The following is a 20,233-nucleotide window of genomic DNA, read 5'->3' as shown; positions in this document are numbered from 1 at the left end:
AAAAAGGAACAAGCTGAATATCATTGTTCTGGTTAGCGTTGGGTAGTAGACAGCTGTGGAGGTATTCTATCCAGGGGATTATCCTTGCAGAGATAGAAGGGGCAGATGGGATGCACAGACAGATCAAATCAGACCAATGGGAGAAGCCCAATAATATAATACCTCCCACCTTTTACCATTGTTGACCAATCACAGCACAGTGTCACAGATTATCACAGAATCCCAACCAGTCCCGGCCTTCCAAAATCCAATCCAATCCTGCTAAAGCCGAATAGGAGTTTGGTAATCCAGTCAGGGCCACCAGCCTATTTTAAAACAGCTTTTTAGTTATGAAAACCAAACCAGCACAACCAACTAACCATTCCATGGTTAGTTAGTTCACAGGCAAACTGTTAGTCTGATCTGAGAGAATAGCAGGTCTTTCAATAGAACGTTGGACAGCCTGCTGTGCAGTGATTTAGGCATATTCATTAACAAAACGAACAGACATTTTCAATAACAAATGATCAGGGTAAAACTCAGTATGGTGAACGGCTGTGGGACATGAACACGTTCCCGTGCCCTGTATCAGGACTCAGGAGTGAATGTTGAGATGTGTTTGTTGCATTCAGTGTATGTGTGATTGTGAGAATCAGGGCCTTGAATTTGATGCACACATTCAGAAAAGATTAATCAGTGATGCCTATCTACCTAGAACTCAGTAGAGGAAGGACCAAATGGCCAGAATAAGCATTCTGTATGGGCTGAAGACACTTATTGGTCCAAGCAGGTAAATTATAGCCAAGAGGGAGTTGCAGTGGTGTAGACCAGTGAGAGAGCACTTGATCATTCATACTTGGAACTAAGTGAATGGGGCAGAATTAGGTTGATTGATTCCTCTGAATAACATGCTAGATCTGCAGAACATTGTTGCCATGTTCATGGACAATGGCATGGTAGTGCATGGCCAGGGTACAGGAATCACCATGGAGATGCAGACCGTTATAGGCCAGTGCTATCAGGACAGTAGCATACTGGGACTCTGGGAGGAGTGAAGGGGTCATTCAAGGCAAGAAGCCTACCTGGAGAAGTAGGATTTAATCTGAGTATCAGTGAGAGAAAGAGGCAATTATAGCATGTGTGGAATACAATAACCTTTCAGACAATGAGCTATCTTCCTCAACTCTACAACATATCCAAAGCAATCACATTCCATTATTGTTTTCACAGTTTTGCTTCGTGTGTAGTAATTGACATTGGTCTCAGTCAGATGATCTGACATTATGGTGTAAAAATAATGGCTTCCAAAATTTCCATCCCTTTAAACACATTACTAATCTGCCACACACCGACTTCTTTTGTAAAATTAGGATAAACTATCCACTAAAATATTATATTCCTGAAAAAGTTAGATATATTGTTGGCTTTGAGCTAACCTAGCTAGCTATACAGCCAGCAATTTGGAGTTGCGCATGCAAATGTCCTCCCTTCCAGACTTGAGATGTTTGACGTTGTTGTTATTAGCTTGCTAGCTGCTAATTTAGCTAGCCACTTGACGGAGCACACTCGTGTGGATTTGTTCAATGAAGTCTAAGTGAAAGTGATCCGGACAAGAGTAGCTAGCTAGCTAACGTTCAAGGCATCAAGTGTCTTAAACATTGTTTCAAATATTGCCTGAAAGTTTAGCAAGCTAATAAATCGAGATATTGCCTAATTTTGGATCGAATAACGGATGCAAATGTACTGTAATCTCCGGACCAGCAAGCTGCTGAGAAGCTAGTGTCGTTAGCCAGTTACCTAATTTAGTTAGCATCAACTACTGAACATTCTCCACCTATGTTTCGGAACATCGATATTCATTGTGCATTTTTCCGGAGGATTACAATTGCAGAATTGTCGACCGTTGCTTTTAGTTGAATTATTTTCATAGCGTCTTAGCAACTGTATCAACTCTGCCTCTCCAGCTCCGACCGTGGCTGGCTGGCTAGCTAAGCTAGTTATCCAGCCTGCCGTGCCACACGCTGTGCACTTCCCCCACTCACCTCCTTCTCCAGCCGGGTAGCTTTAGCTAGCCCGCTAAGTAAAATGAGACCAGCATCAACTATTTAACTGTGTAGCCTGCTGCAAAATGGATTGTAATATGATGTATGAAGACACAACCATCACATTGTAAGGTGAGTTGTTTGGTTGAGTAACATAACAGCTATTTGACGAATCAATTTCCCTGACCTTTAATGCTAACATGAGCTAACTAGTTGATTAAGGATGGCCAATCGCTAACGCGTTAGCTACACTGACTAAATTAGCTAACTATAACTACCGCTACATCGACTAGTTAGCAAACGACTTGAATGTACTCTCTGCTAGCGTAAGTTAGCTAACGTTACATGCTTAGCAAGATAACTAAACATAGCTAGCTATGTTTAGTTAACTGTTGGCCACCCTTATTATTTCAACTGCGTAGCTAGTCAACTCGAAACGTTAGTTATCTTGTTTCCTAGTTAGCAGCTATGTTCATCAATCATGTAGCTTAGTTAGTTGACCCAACGGTTAATTCAAACAACCGTTAGGGTTGCTATTTTGGACACATGCATTGTTGATTTTAGCTTGTAGTTGCCTATCAAGTGGACTCAAGTGTGTTATTCTTGGTTAACTAACGTTAGGCAGGGTCATTGTTTGGCAATAGCTAACTAGGTCATAAATCAGGGTCCATTCAGACAAGCTAAGGTTAGCTGGTTAACTTGCTACTAGTAACGTTAGTTAGCTCGGTGTGCTACACGAGTTTCGTTCTAAACGTTAATAAGTGACTGAAATAAGCTGTAAACGGAATAGGTAATCAACTAATTTAGCTGTGTGGTTGTCGGTGGCTTTCAGTTCTGTCTGTGTTTACAGTAATCATAGTGATCACTGATAGATTCTAGCTAGTTATTGGCTTGGTTACAAAATGGCTAACTAGTTACATGGCCACCCTTTACAAAAGTCACAATACAATATACGTCTTCTTGTAGCCTATACTGTATAGTAGGTAGCAGTAGACCACTAACAGTCGCTTAGGGAAATGGACCAGTCCCGCAAACACATTATGCGTTACTCCAATTATACAGTTTGAGATACTGGCTATGTGCTTGCCAAGTAATTCGTTACCTCAACTACACGATGATTTCATCCGCGGAGTTGCCCCCAGACTAGGTTTTGAAATGAACCTCTGACTCCTTCGATTTGCTATGTAGTCGATACTTAAATGTACATTGTTAAACCTTTACCCCTGTTGCGTGGCTTTCTTTGTTAGCTGAAATCCATACTTTTTAATAAAACCTTGATCAAATACAACCACCGACATTTTGTCAGTAGTTGTATTTGATTGTTTTATTACAATGTATGGATTTCTGCTAACAATGGCGTGCAACAGAGGACATAGGTACACAGTAAGGGTTTAAGATGTACGTTTTGAAGTATCAACTGCATAGCGCACGCTCAACTAACTCAGTGGATGAAATCATCATGGAGTTGAGATACTTGGCAAGTTATGTGCCTACTTCATGTTGATGTGCAAATTGTAGCCATCTTGCTAATTTTCATGGCAAGAAGATGTGCAAATTTTGATCTGATTCTGAACACAACCAGCTGCACTGGAATGAGCAATACTGTGGCTTGCTGTAATAAACACAGGTATAGCCCTAACACGGGGATTTGTGAGTTTTTCTTACAGTAGACCCAATTTAGTAAAACAAATTGATGAATGGGATACGCCAAACACAGGAGGCTGCTGAAGAGAGGACGGCTCATAATATCTGGAAACCATCAGTTTGAGTTCTATACTATTCCAGCCATTACTATGAGCACGTCCTCCCCAATTAGGGTGCCACCAACCTCCTATGACTCGAAAGCCACACATCACTGCATACAATTAATTGTACATTACATAAATTATGTGGAGGCGAGGTACATTTGATAAGTTGTTCATGTTTCACAGTAGTAAAGGTTAGGACATGGATCTCATTTATTTAACTAGGCAGGTCGGTTAAGCACAAATTCTTATTTACAATGACAGCCTAGGAACAGTGGGACAGATTTTTACCTTGTCAGCTCGGGGATTCGATCTTGCAACCTTTCGGTTACTAGTCCAACACTCTAACCACAAGGCTAACTCCTGTCCAATTAGCTGACTAATCTCCAATGTTGAAGGAAGTTTCTGATGAACTCCACCAAAGGAGTGGAGCAGGGACCAGGCTTTGTGAAATTCAGCTCTGACTACATTGATTCGCCCAAGATCAATAAATGTACATTGTAAAAACACTAACCATGTACCTGTTTGTCCTCTGTTGTTGCTTGCCTTTTTTTAAATCCATACTTTTTATATAAAATACAATCACTGACTGTTTCCTTGCTGAGATTCAATTGGCACATGCACTTTTGCCCTGAGCGTTATGTGATTGTTTGATATCTTTTCTTTTTCAATAAACAAAGGCACAACTACAGAAGACAAACTAACTGTTGTTGGGTTAATTTGGGCTGCAGCCATTACTGCAGGTGGCACAGTTTTGTGGCTTCAACCTTCACTAAATATGTCATAATGCTACATCTTGGAAAATGTAGTCTACACGGTTAACAAATCGATTACTCAACAATGTCATATATTTTCACTGTACCTTTAGTCCGTATAATTTTAGCGGAACTCTGTTGCACAGTGGTATGGCTTCAGCACGAAATTGACACTGTTGCAACAGGAAGTCATGTACACGGAAGTTGTATTTTCTTTGTGTATCTCGGTTTAGGGTTGTTTTATTTAAAGAAAACAACATTTAAGTTCCTATATTTTGTTCTTTTTCATACATGACTTGTGCGGGTTTGGATTATGTATTGCTGGCAAAACAAAGATTGAAATGTCTTCAAACATTTCTAATATATTTAGCTAGTCGCCGACACGATATTTTCACGCAAATAGTTTGCGAATCCCGGGTAGCCAGCTAGCTACTTGGTTAGCAAGAAGGCTATCATTTAACGACGTAGCTGGCGGTTTCAACTATCTTTGAGCACACAAACAGCCATATTCATTCCGATAGATTGGATCGCGGTCAATCGATGGCGTGTATCAAAATGATGCATTTAGTATCCCAATGCAAATAACTAAAGGTTTGTATTGAATTAGTTATCTTCCTACGAACGTTAACTAGTTATATTTAGACGTCTCTCTTGTCAGTCGTCTGAGGTTATGAGATAGCCAAAACAGCTAGCTGACGTCGGCTGTCTATTTAATAGTCTAGCTAGTATAGCTACTGCAACAATGTGAAATATCGGGCTTCTGCCCTGCACAAAAGGGAATTGAGCCTCGCATGATTTTGCGATTGGAAGTCCGATAACATAACTGTGACAACCGGTAGTTGTTGGTTTGTCCCGCGTACGAATATGTAGTAAATCATGTACATATGTAATGTTATTGTTTATTTTGGTATATGATAACGTGGCTTGCCTCTAATATAATTCGGTGACTTTATTGTTTGTTTATGTTTCAGGTCTCTGTCAAGGAGATCAGCAGAGGGGATGGACAATCCGAAATCAAACTGCGAAGAAAATGTCTCTGAACCGACAGGTACAATGATATACGTGCTGTGGTCAGAAAACAGTAGTTGTTGATAATTTGAATCATTTTCAACTACACACATTTGTTTTATTTCAAGGACTCACAAATGTATAATGTCAGTTTCATTACTTCCTCTGCAACTATTCTCCAAGAAATGCTCATCTAGGTTCTACAATGTAGGTGTTATTGAGCAGATTTGATTTTATTAGAACATTAATCAATAGATATATCAGAATTAAATTGTTGTTACACATTTTTTTGGAATGGATTTCCATACAGTAGCCTGTATAGGAATCTTCTTTAGCAAAGTTTATTAGAATGCCACTTACTTTAAAAAGCAAATATCCATTGATAAAAAAAACCATGTGGACTAATGTTATGTTGATTCCTCAACCAGCTGATGAAAGCGCCCCTGCAGAGCAACCAGTCCCCTCAGAGGGGGAGTCAGAGGCCCCTTCTGCTGCAGAGGACACGTCGGACACTGCTGCCGCCACTTCCAACACACACGTGTAAGTCCATTTTTAGATGTTTTGGCCATTTTCTTTTTCTTTGACGTTTCAAATGACATTTATTGGCACATTCCAATACCAGTCACACACCCAGATGACATTCTCTACAAAGATTTTTAGAGCAGACTCCCATTGGTCTGCTAAGAGTTGATGAAAATTGTCAGATCATGAGGGCTGTAGTGCACTGCCCAGCATTACATGGGAGATGTGAAATCAGAGGTTTACTCCCAAATAAGCTTTGCGGGATTTAAATTGTTAATGTTGAAGTATAATATGGAATGTAATAGTATTGATGTTTGAAGTGAGTGCTATAGTAATTTTGCTTATTGTTGACCTGCACATTATTCCTTTTTTGGATCCCCTTACCTGCATGTTATCTGTCTGACACTGTCTGTCTGCACAGGGAGAGCAGCGTGAGGGCCTGTGCTCTCTGTAACTGCGTGGAGCGCAGCTTGCACGGACAACGGGAACTCCGACATTTTGGGCCATCTTCCTCCCGGCCGGCCCTAGAGCCTGCAGCTTCATCACTGCCAGGGCCTGGGAGCGATGACCTGTCTTCCATCGGATTCTCCAACTCCGACGCATCCTGTCTGGCAGCACAGTTGGAGGACACAGGTGGGACTCCACACTCATCACAACACATTTTTATTTTGTTTTACGGAAACTGTTTTCTTGGTCAGGGGTGTATTACTAATATGTTACCCACTGGGGAGCTTGTACACACAGTGCAGTTTAAATAGTAAGTCTATCCCCAAACCCATATTATAAAGCATTTGACAGAAATTCCAATTATTGATCAGAACAGAAGCCAGAGACCATACAGGTGTAGTATCTGATTTTTAATGTGTTGAGCAGGGGGTTGCTGGGTGCATCACTGGTGTGCACTGTGGTCCGATGGAGTGAAGCAGGCGGAGGAGGCTGAGGAGGAGCTGGAGAATGTGGACAAGGCCGTCATCTCAGGGACACAGCGGGTAAGTTGACCACTCGTAGATTACACAAATGACAAATGCTTTTATAGATTCCAGGACTCTGTATAACATTTTATATATATAACGTTAACAATTGTTGCTGACCAGGAGTTTTAAAGAAGAACACAACTGAACACTGATGCAAAGCTGTGCATGGTTCTGGGCTGTTCTGGGTTCAGCTTAGTGAATGTAAGATAGAATGTACCTTCCATTAAACCCGCAGGCACATTCAGTAATGGTTTTCAGAAATTCTTAGGAAAGGAAAACCTGCACTCTCTCAATAGTATTATGAAGTACAATTCATTTGAATGCTGTGGTTCTATATTCACATTTCTTTGTTGTAGCTCAAATTCTTCCCTCTAGTGTCTCGCCCATAACCTTGTCTTTCAACCTTCTGTTTAGCTGTGTGAATATTGCAAGCGTCTGGGTGCTACCATCCGCTGCCATGCTGAGGGCTGCTCACGGTTCTACCACTTCCCCTGCTCTGCTGCCAGCGGCTCCTTTCAGTCCATGAAGCTCCTGGCTCTCCTCTGTCCAGAGCACATAGACAAGGCTGAGGAGATGGGTAAGGACACCTCCCAATGTTGAGGTCCAAAGCCCCAACTCGATCATTAGGTTATGCTGTGTGTGTGTGTGTGAGTGAGTGGGTCACTCAATCGTTTGGTTGGTGTATGTATGTGTGGTCACTCGATCGTTTGGTTGGCTAACTATGGTTTGTTTGTCTGCCCTCCAGCGGGTGAGGAGGCGCGCTGCGCTGTCTGTGACTCTGCCGGGGAGCTGCTGGACCTACTGTTCTGTACGGGCTGTGGGCAGCACTACCACGCCGCCTGTCTGGAGATCAGCGCCACACCCATACAGAGATCAGGGTGGCAGTGCCCAGAGTGTAAAGTGTGCCAGACATGCAGGTGAGTGTCTCCTTGCTGCCCAATGGGTCATCCATTTTTTAAATGGAAAAATCACTCTCTTTTTACATATAAACATACTTTTTTTGTTTTGTTCAATGGATTGATGTGCCCTCTGGGAAACTGTGGAACCATCTACCCACATGCTCCCAATTAGTAGGGGCAGGGGTTTCCCTGATCATGGGACTTTTTCAGGAAAACACTCTGGGCTGTTGCTGATGCATACAGCTGTTTACTGAATCAAATCAAGTTCTCTCTAATTTTCCAGGCAACCAGGGGAAGACTCCGTGATGTTAGTATGTGATGCCTGCGATAAGGGCTACCACACCTTCTGTCTCCAGCCAGCCATGGTCTCTCTTCCCTCCGACACATGGAAGTGCAGAGTAAGAGTGTGCTGAACCGGAGCTGATATTGCTACTCCTGCCGTAGTCTCCTCTGTTAGGAAAGGAGGATCCTGCTGCCCTATAATTGAAATCCTAACCCATGTGTTGTCAATAAACACATATTACTGTAAATGGTTAAAGTTATTCATCTGTTTATTTGGAGGCTTTTTAATGACAATTCTGTCAATTAAAGTATGAATATGCGAGAATATAACCTTTTTTAGGTGAACGTATCAGGAAAATAATCACTGTGTGTTTCCTGTGTGAATAACCTCTGTACTTTCCCACTGTGTATCCCCCATCTCAGAGGTGTCGGGTGTGTACGGACTGTGGTGCTAATGGTCTGACGCAGCCCGGCTCGGCCCAGTGGTTTGACAACTATGCCGTGTGTGAGAGCTGCCAACGTACCCGCAGTTCTACGTGTGGCGTCTGCGGCAAAGCCTCGGAACCACCCGTCACGCTGCCGCGTTGTATCACCTGCAACAGGTATGTCTACCGCCTCAGAAGGACTCAATAAGTCAATGGAAACGATTTAGAACGCCTTCCTCATCGAGTTGTTAACAGTATTTTACAGTTACCCTCAGCCTAAAGAACAATCGCAGTCATTTGTTAACTTTTTATGTCGAATTTGTCCCACCTTTGTTCATTCATTCTTGAGCATTCCTCTGTCATCGACCTAGGTGGGTGCACAGTGAGTGCTCCTCTACGTCGGAGCCACCTGAGGAAAAGTGCACCTGTTCGCTCTGCCGAGACCGAGAGCCTGCGCCAGCCCCTGTCACACAGACTGACGGACAGACGGACACAATGGAGATGCAGCCCACAGAGACGGGGTCGGAGGTGACGATAGAAGGACGGACGGACACCGTTGCCGAGATGACGATCCAGACGGACGCAGCAGCTGAAGTTCCGGTGGAAAGGCAGACGGACGTGTCTGAGGAGGTGACGATAGAACAGGCGGAGACCAAGACGGACGAGGAGGTGCCCATGGAGCTGGGTAGGTTGACTTGCCTGTTTTTTGTTGTCGTTATACTTGATAAAAAGGGAAGAGTTAACAGTTGGCGCCGTCTCTGAAAGAGCAGCATGACAAACGCTACCCGCGTTCTTACCTAAGCCATCCGATTTTTTTGTGACGTGCGATAAATGGTAGTACACAGAGTGCATGATGGGAATGGTGAAGCTGACTTTCTTTTCAACAGGGACGGAGGCTAACGTGGTAGAAACGAATGAGAGCACCATGGAGGCGGGGCCTCAGCTGGAAATGGAGGAAGTCCCTGCAGAACAGCCCATGGTCCAGGCTGAGGTTATAGAAGAATGTCAAACAACCGAACAACAGGAGGCTCCTAGTTTACCTGTGGCTGTTGCGGAAGAGATAACAGAGGATGCTTCCAACCAGATGCCACATCCCCAGGTCAGCTATGTCCCTATCCTTGAGTCTCCGGAGTCACCAGAACAGCAACCGCCACAGTCACCAGAACCAGCACCAGTAGTGCAGGTCGGCCCTGATCACAGAAAGGAGAAGGAGAGGGAGGAGGTCAAGCCCTCAACAGAGCAGCAGGCCACACAGGAGGAGAAGATAAGGGGTGAGAGCTTCTCTACCACCAAGCCAACCATTCGGGACTCGCCAGAGTCACCGACCCCTCCCATTTCCATGCAAGAGGCGGAGCATGTTTCCATGGACACAGATGAGGCCGGGCTAAAGGAGGAACGCTCAGGGTCTCCCATTCCTCCTGCTTCACAGGCCGACACACAGGAGGCTGCTCCTTCTACTGTGGACATGGAGGACAGGGGGACTCACTCTGAGGAGGAGGAGGAGTTTGTAGAAGAAGAGGAGGAGCAGCAGGGGAAGGAGGCAGACGGAGAGGGTCATCATAGTCATCACAGAAGGGTCAAGATCAAGCAGGAGCCCCAGGACCCCACGGAGGAGCAGGAGGAGACGAAGCCTGATCAACTCCTCCTAGATGAGATGTCCAACCAGAGCCACCAGAGTCCCGGGGACGAGAGCAGCTCTGGCTTCCTTGGCTCCCCGGCCGAGAACGAGGCTGAGGCGGAGCCTGACGCACAGGTAATGGGAGCAGACACAGTGACGTTTAGAAATCACGTTTAAAGCCTCACCTTTTTAGCTTGGCCTTTTAAAAAGGGAAATCTGCAGGTGAAACAATAACAAAGTGTCACCCTGCTACTGTTTCGGTAAAAAGCTGAGGGGTTGGAGAAATGTAACCTCTCAAATTCATGGACAGGGCTATGGATACAAGGACTGACCTTCCAGTCAAAAAAAATGGATGTAGCAACTGCAGAGTGCCCTTTTAATCAGTGATTTTATTGTTTTAGACATTCATGGAGTTTTATGTTTCTATTTTCATCCCCTTTACTGCTTCTCGTTTGCTTTTACTTTCAGTTGGTTGTTTTACTGTTTAGTGTGTTGCATTTTAAATGCACTTTGAATAAAGCTCTATTTTCATTTGACAGCTGTCCATGGAGCTTAGCCTGATGCCCACCGGCCGCTCGCGTTCCGACTCCCTGCTCACTGAGACGGACGACTCGCTGCCCTTTGACCCCCTCAAACCAGACGGGGAGAAGAAGAGGAGAGGCTCTCCGGGGCGCTCCCGGGTCAAACAGGTGCGGTCCAGTAACAAGTTGGTGTCCATAGACAATCAACACTCATTCAAAAGTCTAACTCTGTCATAGGGCTTTTGTTGTTACGACAGGCCCATTTCACAATGACGTTGAGGTTACAAAACTGTCTCTGCCAAATGTTCTGTGTTATATGTTGGCCAGTATGCAGTGGTCTTATTCATCAGTTGATGAGGTACTGACACGGTTGGTGTTGGTCTTTTCAGGGGCGGGGCAGCAGCAGTTTCCCGGGGAAGCGGCGCCCTCGCGGTGGTGGCGGTGGCAGGGGCCGTGGCGGAAGGAACCGCCTCAAAGCCATGGCCTCCTGCATCGACGCCTTCCTGGTGAGTAAAACCCATCGACGACACCGAAACATTCAAATGTCATTTATTCACTAGCTCACTCACTCACTTCGTTATGTCATCAAATGTCGACATTGAACCTTACCATAGACACAAACCACAGCGGCAGTCACGGAACTCTAGAATGTTTGGAACTTGATCTCTTGTCTAAAGTTCATTCGATACAGATCACTTGATTGTAACTTGATATCAGAATGTGATTGGCTCTATGTGTTATTGCTGATCCTAGCTGAGCATGACAGCAGCAGACACTGGACTGAGTAAGGAGGAGGAGGAGGGGGAGGAAGATGAGGCTATGCAGAACACGGTGGTGCTCTTCTCCAACACCGATAAATTCGTCCTGCTTCAGGTAATTCTGGTCTCATGCTTTTCATTTGGATATTTTTCCAGTTCCCCTTTGGCATGTACCATGTCAGACAATCTTAGACATTTTTAAGCATCTTCACTGTAACCCAAGCTGCCTGTGTTTTTCCCTTCTCTCTTGTCACCTCTCCTCCCTCCCTCTTTCTCTCTCTATCAGGACATGTGTGTGGTGTGTGGCAGTTTTGGGAAGGGTGTGGAGGGGCAGCTGCTGGCATGTGCTCAGTGTGCACAGTGTTACCATCCGTACTGTGTGAACAGCAAAGTAAGCAGCAACTTCTTCATTCTTTATAACATCTTCATACAGCTAGTCTTCCTAATAATATTACGTAGCGAGCCTTTCGCAGATGCTTTGCAATAGGCCACTGTAAAGAAATGAAAACAAAGGTTCAAGAGTTACAACACACAAGCCTCTGGCTTCATCTTGATGCCATTTTCAGAAATCAAACGTTAACTGTTTGTTTGTATTTTAAAAAAAATACACTGTATCCCCCCCCTTCTCCTTCCTCCTGCAGATGACTAAGATGATGCTGCGTAAGGGCTGGCGTTGTCTGGAATGTATCGTGTGTGAGGTGTGCGGCAAAGCCTCGGACCCGGCCCGCCTGCTGCTGTGTGACGACTGTGACGTCAGCTACCACACCTACTGCCTGGACCCGCCCTTACACACTGTACCCAAGGGGGGATGGAAATGCAAATGGTAAACATGAATCCCAGCTCTTTCTCTCTCTTCAAATATACCCATAAAGAAGCAACGACAGCAACTCTTTCACTGGGATAGCCTGTTCAGTCATGCTTTTGGGTCTGAATAAGGTTCAAATGTAAATTCACGTGTACCAGAATCTGCATAGTATGCACACGACAACAAAAAAGTCCTGAAGCCTAACTTTAAAAGCTCAGATGTCTATCTTTTTACTTTCCGTTTCTCGGTTACATCTGAACTTAAACATTTTCACGAACAGTACCAGCAACAAGAATTACACCACCATTTTGAACATTCACCTGTCAGATACTGTACTTGAACCTGATTGCTAATTGTCCCTGTTGTCTGTTCCTTGTGTAGGTGTGTGAGCTGTATGCAGTGTGGTGCCAGCAGCCCGGGGTTCCACTGTGAGTGGCAGAACAACTACACCCACTGTGGCCCCTGTGCCAGCCTGGTCACCTGCCCTGTCTGCAGGGAGAACTTCATGGAGGAAGAGCTGCTGCTGCAGTGCCAACACTGTGACAGGTGGGTACCACTCATTACAACTACACAAACATACATAGAGATTTCTGGAAGGTTGTTGAGATAATGATATATATAAATATACATTACCAGTCAGAAGTTTGGGCACCTACTCACTCCAGGGTTTATTTTTACTACTCACTCCAGGGTCTATTTTTACTATTTTCTACATTGTGGAATAATAGTGAGGACATCAAAACTATGAAATAACACATGGAATCATTTAGTAACCATAAAATTGTTAAATAAATCAAAATATATTTTTTTATTTGAGATTCTTCAAAGTAGCCACCCCTTTGCCTTAATAACAGCTTTGCACACGCTTGGCATTCTCTCAACCAGCTTCACCTGGAATGCTTTTCCAACAGTCTTGAAGGAGTTCCCACATGTTGAGCACTTGTTGGCTGCTTTTGCTTCACTCTACGGTCCAACTTATTCCAAACCATCTCAATTGGGTTGAGGTCGGGTGATCTGATGCAGCAGTTCATCACTCTCCTTCTTGGTCAAATAGCCCTTACACAGCCTGTAGGTGTGTTGGATCATTATCCTGTTGAAAAACAAATGATAGTCCCTCTAAGCGCAAACCAGATGGGATGACATATCGCTGCAGAATGCTGTGGTAGCCATGCTGGTTAAGGTTGCCTTGAATTCAAATTAAATCATCCTCCATGCTTCACTGTGGGAACCACACATGCAGAGATCATCTACGCCCCACAAAGACGGCGGTTGGAACCAAAAATCTCAGACCAAAGGACAGATTTCCAACAGTCTAATGTCCATTGCTTGTGTTTCTTGGCCCAAGGAAGTCTCTTCTTATTATTGGTGTCCTTTAGTATTGGTTTCTTTGCAGCAATTTGACCATGAAGGCCTGATTCACGCAGTCTCCTCAGAACAGTTGATATTGAGATGTGTCTGTTACTTGAACTCTGTGAAACATTTATTTGGCCTGCAATTTCTGAGGCTGGTAACTCTAATGAACCTATCCTCTGCAGCAGAGGTAACTATTGGTCTTCCTTTCCTGTGGCGGTCATCATGAGATCTAGTTTCATCATTAGTGTTTGACGGCTTTTGCAACTGCTCTTGAAGAAAGTTCTTGAAATTTTCCAAATTGATTGACCTTCATGTCTTAAAGTGATGATGGACTGGCGATTTTCTTTTGTTTATTTGAGCTGTTCTTGCTATACTATTGACCTGGTCTTTTACCACATAGGGCTATCTTCTGTATACCACCCCTACCTTGTCACAACACAATTGGTTTGCTGAAACGCATGAAGAAGGAAAGAAATTCAACAAATTAACTTTTAACAAGGCACACCTGTTAATTGTAATGCATTCCAGGTGACTACTTCATGAAGCTGGTTGAGAGAATGCCAAGAGAGTGCAAAGCTGTCAAGGCGAAAGGTGGCTACTTTGAAGAATCTCAAATAAATTTGTTTAACACTTTTTTTTTGGTTACTACATGAGTCCATGTGTGTTATTTCATAGTTTTGATGTGTTCACCATTATTCTACAATGTAGAAAATAGCTCAAATAAAAACCCTTGAATTAGTCTTTTGACTGATACTTTTGACTGATACTGTGTGTATGTATGTATGTATGTATGTACAGTTGAAGTCGGAAGTTTACATGCACTTAGGTAGGAGTCATTAAAACTCGTTTTTCAACCACTCCACAAATTTCTTGTTAACAAACTATAGTTTTGGCAAGTCTGTGTCATGCACAAAGTAGGTGTCCTAAGTAATTTTTTCAACAATTGTTTAGACAGATTATTTCACTTATAAGGTGTATGTAAACCTCCGACTTCAACTGTATGTATGTATGTATGTATGTACAATTGAAGTCGGAAGTTTACATATACCTTAGCCAAATACATTTAAACTCAGTTTTTCACAATTCCTGACATTTAATTCGAGTGAATTCCCTGTCTTAGGTCAGTTAGGTTCACCACTTTATTTTGAGAATGTGAAATGTCAGAATAATAGTAGAGAGAATAATAGATTTATTTCATCACATTCCCAGTGGGTCAGAAGTTTACATACACTCAATTAGTTTTTGGAAGCATTGCCTTTAAATTGTTTAACTTGGGTTAAACATTTCGGGTGGCCTTCCAAACGCTTCCCACAATAAGCTGGGTGAATTTTGGCCCATTCCGCCAGACAAAGCTGGTGTAACTGAGTCAGGTTTGTAAGCCTCCTTGCTCGCACACACTTTTTCAGTTCTGCCCACAAATTTTCTATGGGATGAGGTCAGGGCTTTGTGATGGCCACTCCAATACCGTGACTTTGTTGTCCTTAAGCTATTTTGCCACAACTTTGGAAGTATTCTTGGGGTCATTGTCCATTTGGAAGACCCATTTGCAACCAAGCTTTAACTTCCTGACTGATGTCTCGAGATGTTGCTTCAATATATCCACATAATTTTCCCCCCTCATGATGCCATCTATTTTGTGACGTGCTCCAGTCCCTCCAACATCATGATGCTGCCACCCCCGTGCTTCACGGTTGGGATGGTGTTCTTCGGCTTGCAAGCCTCCCCCTTCTTCCTCCAAATATAATCATGGTCATTATGGCCAAACAGTTCTATATTTGTATCATCAGACCAGAGGACAAAAAGTACGATCTTTGTCAACATGTGCAGTTGCGAACCGTAGTCTGGCTTTTTAATGGCGGTTTTGGAGCAGTGGCTTCTTCCTTGCTGAGCGGCCTTTCAGGTTATGTCTATATAGGACTCGTTTTACTGTGGATATAGATACTTTTGTACCGGTTTCCTCCAGCATCTTCACAAGGTCCTTTGCTCTTGTTCTGGGATTGATTTGCACTTTTCACCAAAGTACGTTCATCTCTAGGAGACAGAACGCGTCTCCTTCAAGAGCGGTATGACGACTGCATGGTCCCATGGTGTTTATACTTGCATACTATTGTTTGTACAGATGAACATGGTACCTTCAGGCATTTGGAGATTGCTCCCAAGGATGATCCAGACTTGTGGAGGTCTACAATTTTGTTTCTGTGGTCATGGCTGATTTATTTAGATAATAATAATTTGCAAATAAATGTAATTTTCAGGATGTATTTTCTTCTCATTTTGTCTGTCATAGTTGAAGTGTACCTATGATGAAAATTACAGGCCTCTCTCATCTTTTTAAGTGGGAGAACTTGCTTAATTGGTGGCTGACTAAATACTTTTTTGCGCCCACTGTATGTATATTAGGCTAAAGAGAAGAGGACCCAAGACATATCCTTTAGGGACCCCCGTTCTACTGTTTTGGTTGTACCATGTTAATGCTTTGTCCAGAAAGAGCGGTATCTCTTTTATCATGTGTTTCTCTCCATGTAGATGGGTGCACGCGGTTTGTGAGAGTCTGTACACTGAGGACGAGGTGGAGCAAGCTTCTGATGAGGGCTTTGCCTGCACCTCCTGCACTCCCTACGTCCCCAAACCCATAGGTAAGCCTATCAACTTCAAACCAGTGCATTTGATTAGAAGAAAGTGAAAACGGTGACGACATGAAATGTGTTCTGTAATTCTCACACCTCCCCCTCGGATTGTCTGCAGTAACAGTGGATACGACCTACATGTCAGCCATGAAGATAAAAGAACCAGGTTGGTTTTTTTCTCTTTTGAACTGTTTATATGTGATGACACATGATTTTTTTTTTCACCTCCCAAGGTGCCTTACACCGACCTCTTGTAGTTTTAACAATCGGCACATGTTTTATTTGTATGTATCCAAGTAATTGTTGTTTGTTTAGTAGAAATAGCTCTCACTCGTCAAATGTTTGTGTAGTTTTATCAGTCCTCAACCCTCGCTCCTCCCTGTCCCACCCAGAACGTCAGTTCTACCGGTTGGAGGGAGTGTGGCTGACCGAGACGGGCATGTCCCTGCTGCGTAGCATTTCTATGTCTCCCCTACACAAGAGACGTCAGCGGCGTTCCCGCCTGGATATGCTGTGTGGCGACGGAGGGCATGACGGCATTGAGCTACGAGACGGCGAGGGAGACGGGGACGAGGGAAAAGGTGGGTGGACTTTCTGCTGTTCTGATTCTCTAAGTGACCGGGGTTTCTATAGGAGGAGGATGAAATAGCTCTGTGCCTTGACACTGATCGAAGGTCAGATTTGCCTTTATCCCCTAATGGGTTTCAGGTTCAGATTTGGGGTTGCAAACTGATCCTAGATGTGTGTTTTAAACACCTTCTACCAAAAGTTTTACATTTATTTAAAAAAAAAGTTGTAATTTTTTATATGCTTTGAAAGGTCATCTTGGACCTTGATTTATTGATTTGACATGTATTGTTCTTCAAGAGGTGATTCCTTACGTCATGCATGTATTTGTGCACCCACTTTGGTCTGTCACTTCCTCTGCATTGACCATGAATTTCTCGCTCTCTTGTTGTTCCAGGCTGTGGGGAGCCCATGGAATGTGAGACCGGAGCCCCTGGTGTAAAACAGGAGCCTCCAGGGAGCCCAGACAGAGAGCTGGGAGCAGAAGGAGGTTGTGAGGGGATGGAGGAGGGCCTCCTCAAAGGAGGAGTAGAGGAGACTGACGAGGGGAAGAAGAGGAAGAGGAAACCCTACAGACCAGGTCAGAGGGCACTCTAACTAGACATATTGGTTGAAATACTATTTGTTTATTTTGCGACGCTTTAGCCTCGCTTGCCTGGTACAATGGGACTAAAAGAATAGTCCTAAAAGTGCAGGTCTGGCACACCAGACAGTCTCAATCAAACACGGTAAGTATTTGAAAGAAAATGGATACTATTAGAACCCAGGTCGATCCAACAGACCCCTGTAGTGACATCATATCATTTGTCACCGCTCTGTGACGGTCACATTCAAATAAACGTTTATATTTCCCGCAGGGATCGGTGGCTTCATGGTGCGCCAGAGGAAGTGTCACACGCGGATGAAGAAAGGTCTGTTCCCCCATCTGTCTCATCTGGCTGGAGACGGGACAATTACTACAGATGGACGGACGGGAGAGAAACTAGCCCTAGAGGAAGGCAAGTTACAACAGCCACCTTCCGCCATTGTACTGGTCAATCACTGAAATACTCTCATCTGTTTGGAGAGAGGTCAAATTCTGCGACGTTTTGTAAAAAAATATATAATAAACCTTACACGACCGCTGCGGAAATAAGTTATTTTTCATGTGCTTTCTTGTCTCATGTTCCGGGTTTCAAATGTACATTGTGTCGTTGAATGTTTTTATTTGCAACCCAAAACAAAATGTTTTAATATAATTCCAACTCCTGCTTTCAAAATGTGGATTCTGAACATCTGAAATGACACGTGCTGTTTGTTGACAGGGCCCCACCCAGACACACCTATAGATGGCGCCCCGGAGACTAAGCCAGCTGAGGGAGAGGGGGAGCAGGCCAAGAAACGACGAGGCAGGAAGAAGAGCAAACTGGAGGACATGTTCCCAGCTTACCTGCAGGTACATTCTCTCTCACCACCTCTCACCATGGGCTATTCTAAAGACTTCAGTTAGCAACCTAGAGGAACCTGTTTCCCAGACAAATTAAGCGCAGTGGAATACAAAGCATGCTCAATTGAGATTCTCCATTTGAAGTTACTTCTCAGTCCAAGGCTAGACTTAAATCTGTGTCTGGGGAAACTAGCCCGTAAGTGTCTAGAGACCAACTCCCTAACATCAGAGTTATCTATCTCTCTGTGCAGGAGGCGTTCTTTGGTAAACAACTGATGGACCTGAGTAAGAAGGCTCTCCTGGTTCCTCCAGGACCGAGGCATCATAGTGCCGTGGGTCTCCTCCGACCTCCACTGCCCCATGCACCTGGGGACAGACCCACCGCACCTGACGCAACGGAGGCCAGGGAGCGAGCGATGGGGTCTGGGATGCACCTGAAGCAGGAGGGGGGTGAAGGATCCCAGGCTCAGGGCGAGGGAACAGGGTCGTCTTCGTCCGTTAAAGAACCGAGTTCGACGGACCCTCAAGGCTCCGAGACGGAGAAGAATGAAGGTAAAGCGATCACGGTGATGCTGAAATGTTGCGGAATATAAAAGGGATACTTGACAAGCCTAGTGTGCAGGAGCTTATTTTCTTTGGGTGAGAGATCTGTGTGTTGGAGTTGCGGGTGTTTAGTTTTGCCATATGCTACCAGTTTGGTCTTGACGGATGCTTTTCCCCACTAGTCTAACATGCCTCCCGCTCGGTCTCTCTCCCAGGTCTTCCTCAGGGCATGGAGAGTCAGGACTCTGAGCAGTTCTTCAGGAAGGTCCTGGGAACGTCAGAGGGGGCCTCTTTAGGAGGGTCGCTACAGAGCAGCATGATGCCCATCCTGGAGGGAGTCAAGGGGGAGATGAACCGCAGTGGTCTGCCACAGAGGAGCCTCCTCACTGGTACAGGCCTAGAAAGCTCACTTTTCATAGGAAGTATAAATGTGGAAATGAGTGTGACGTTGAACTTAAGACATCTCACTAAGAGAAAGGAGTAGAAAATGTGAACCGCGTGATGATATATGGAGCAATAGTTTGTTGTCGTTAAGGAACTGTTAGGCTCATGGTAAAGCAGGACATGTCACTCATACAAGCTGATCCCTTTCAGGGTCACTGCCCTCAGCTGGTGTGATGGAGTCCTTCCCTGGACTCTCTCAGTCTCCGTTCTTCGACATGCGGGACCGGGCAGGTCTTTTCAGTCCAGACGGGGGAGAGGAGAGCCCATGGGCAACCCCCTCCACCCCTGCTACACCCTCCACTCCCCCTACCCCCGGCGAGGCAGATGGAGACGGGCTGTCCTATAACCAGCGCAGCCTCCAGCGCTGGGAGAAGGACGAGGAGCTAAGAGAGATGTCCACCATCTCCCCTGTACTCTACGCAAACACAAACTTCCCCACTCTCAGACGGGACTACCCAGGTGAGTGGATGGAGGGAGATCTTAGTTCAAATGAATGTGGCCTTTTCTCATTTTTAGGAGGTTTGCTCTGGATGAGATGGTGCTTCCAAAGTTCTAATGAAAAAAGAAAAAAAAATTATCTATGAAAATGAACCAAATATCAAATGTTTTGACAGCAGTTTACCGGAATATACAGTACCAGTCAAAAGTTTGGACACACCTACTCATTCAACGTTTTTTCTTAATGTTTTACTATTTTCTACAGTGAAGAATAATAGTGACGACATCAAAACGAGGAAAGAAGGCAGATGGAATCATGTAATAACCAAAAAAGTGTTACAAAAAAATCAAAATATATTTTAGATTCTTCAAAGTAGCCACCCTTTGCCTTGATGACAGCTTTGCACACTCTTGGCATTCTCTCAACCAGCTTCATGAGGAATGCTTTTACAATAGTCTTGAAGGACTTCCCACATATGCTGAGCACTTGTTGGCTGCTTTT

General features: G+C 44.3%; 1 protein-coding gene across 5 annotated transcripts in view; it reads left to right on the top strand.

Moving 5' to 3' along the window:
* The first annotated feature begins 1,507 nt into the window (after positions 1-1,507).
* The window catches only part of kmt2d (lysine (K)-specific methyltransferase 2D), a 44,196-nt gene continuing 25,470 nt past the window's right edge, over positions 1,508-20,233 (top strand). For 4 of the 5 annotated variants that reach the window (XM_031804426.1, XM_020459048.2, XM_020459049.2 and 1 more), the window contains exons 1-26: positions 1,508-2,153; positions 5,493-5,569; positions 5,958-6,069; positions 6,473-6,684; positions 6,925-7,040; positions 7,440-7,602; positions 7,771-7,942; positions 8,208-8,322; positions 8,630-8,808; positions 9,003-9,316; positions 9,519-10,384; positions 10,789-10,938; positions 11,160-11,276; positions 11,524-11,643; positions 11,815-11,919; positions 12,170-12,351; positions 12,715-12,879; positions 16,213-16,322; positions 16,432-16,479; positions 16,706-16,894; positions 17,278-17,460; positions 17,738-17,878; positions 18,185-18,315; positions 18,558-18,858; positions 19,065-19,238; positions 19,444-19,752. In XM_031804426.1, coding sequence (XP_031660286.1) covers positions 5,521-5,569; positions 5,958-6,069; positions 6,473-6,684; positions 6,925-7,040; positions 7,440-7,602; positions 7,771-7,942; positions 8,208-8,322; positions 8,630-8,808; positions 9,003-9,316; positions 9,519-10,384; positions 10,789-10,938; positions 11,160-11,276; positions 11,524-11,643; positions 11,815-11,919; positions 12,170-12,351; positions 12,715-12,879; positions 16,213-16,322; positions 16,432-16,479; positions 16,706-16,894; positions 17,278-17,460; positions 17,738-17,878; positions 18,185-18,315; positions 18,558-18,858; positions 19,065-19,238; positions 19,444-19,752 — 4,723 coding nt within the window. In that variant the 5' untranslated portion in view covers positions 1,508-2,153; positions 5,493-5,520. Of the gene's footprint in view, positions 2,154-4,719; positions 5,113-5,492; positions 5,570-5,957; positions 6,070-6,472; positions 6,685-6,924; positions 7,041-7,439; positions 7,603-7,770; positions 7,943-8,207; positions 8,323-8,629; positions 8,809-9,002; positions 9,317-9,518; positions 10,385-10,788; positions 10,939-11,159; positions 11,277-11,523; positions 11,644-11,814; positions 11,920-12,169; positions 12,352-12,714; positions 12,880-16,212; positions 16,323-16,431; positions 16,480-16,705; positions 16,895-17,277; positions 17,461-17,737; positions 17,879-18,184; positions 18,316-18,557; positions 18,859-19,064; positions 19,239-19,443; positions 19,753-20,233 lie in introns of those variants that run through there. The other variant, XM_031804425.1, reaches the window with a different exon arrangement.

This window comes from Oncorhynchus kisutch, linkage group LG24, assembly GCF_002021735.2.
Source record: "Oncorhynchus kisutch isolate 150728-3 linkage group LG24, Okis_V2, whole genome shotgun sequence".
Classification (NCBI taxonomy): Eukaryota; Metazoa; Chordata; class Actinopteri; order Salmoniformes; family Salmonidae; genus Oncorhynchus; species Oncorhynchus kisutch.
The sequence above is the reverse complement of the archived record's forward strand: the minus strand, read 5'-3'. Positions and strand labels throughout refer to the sequence as shown.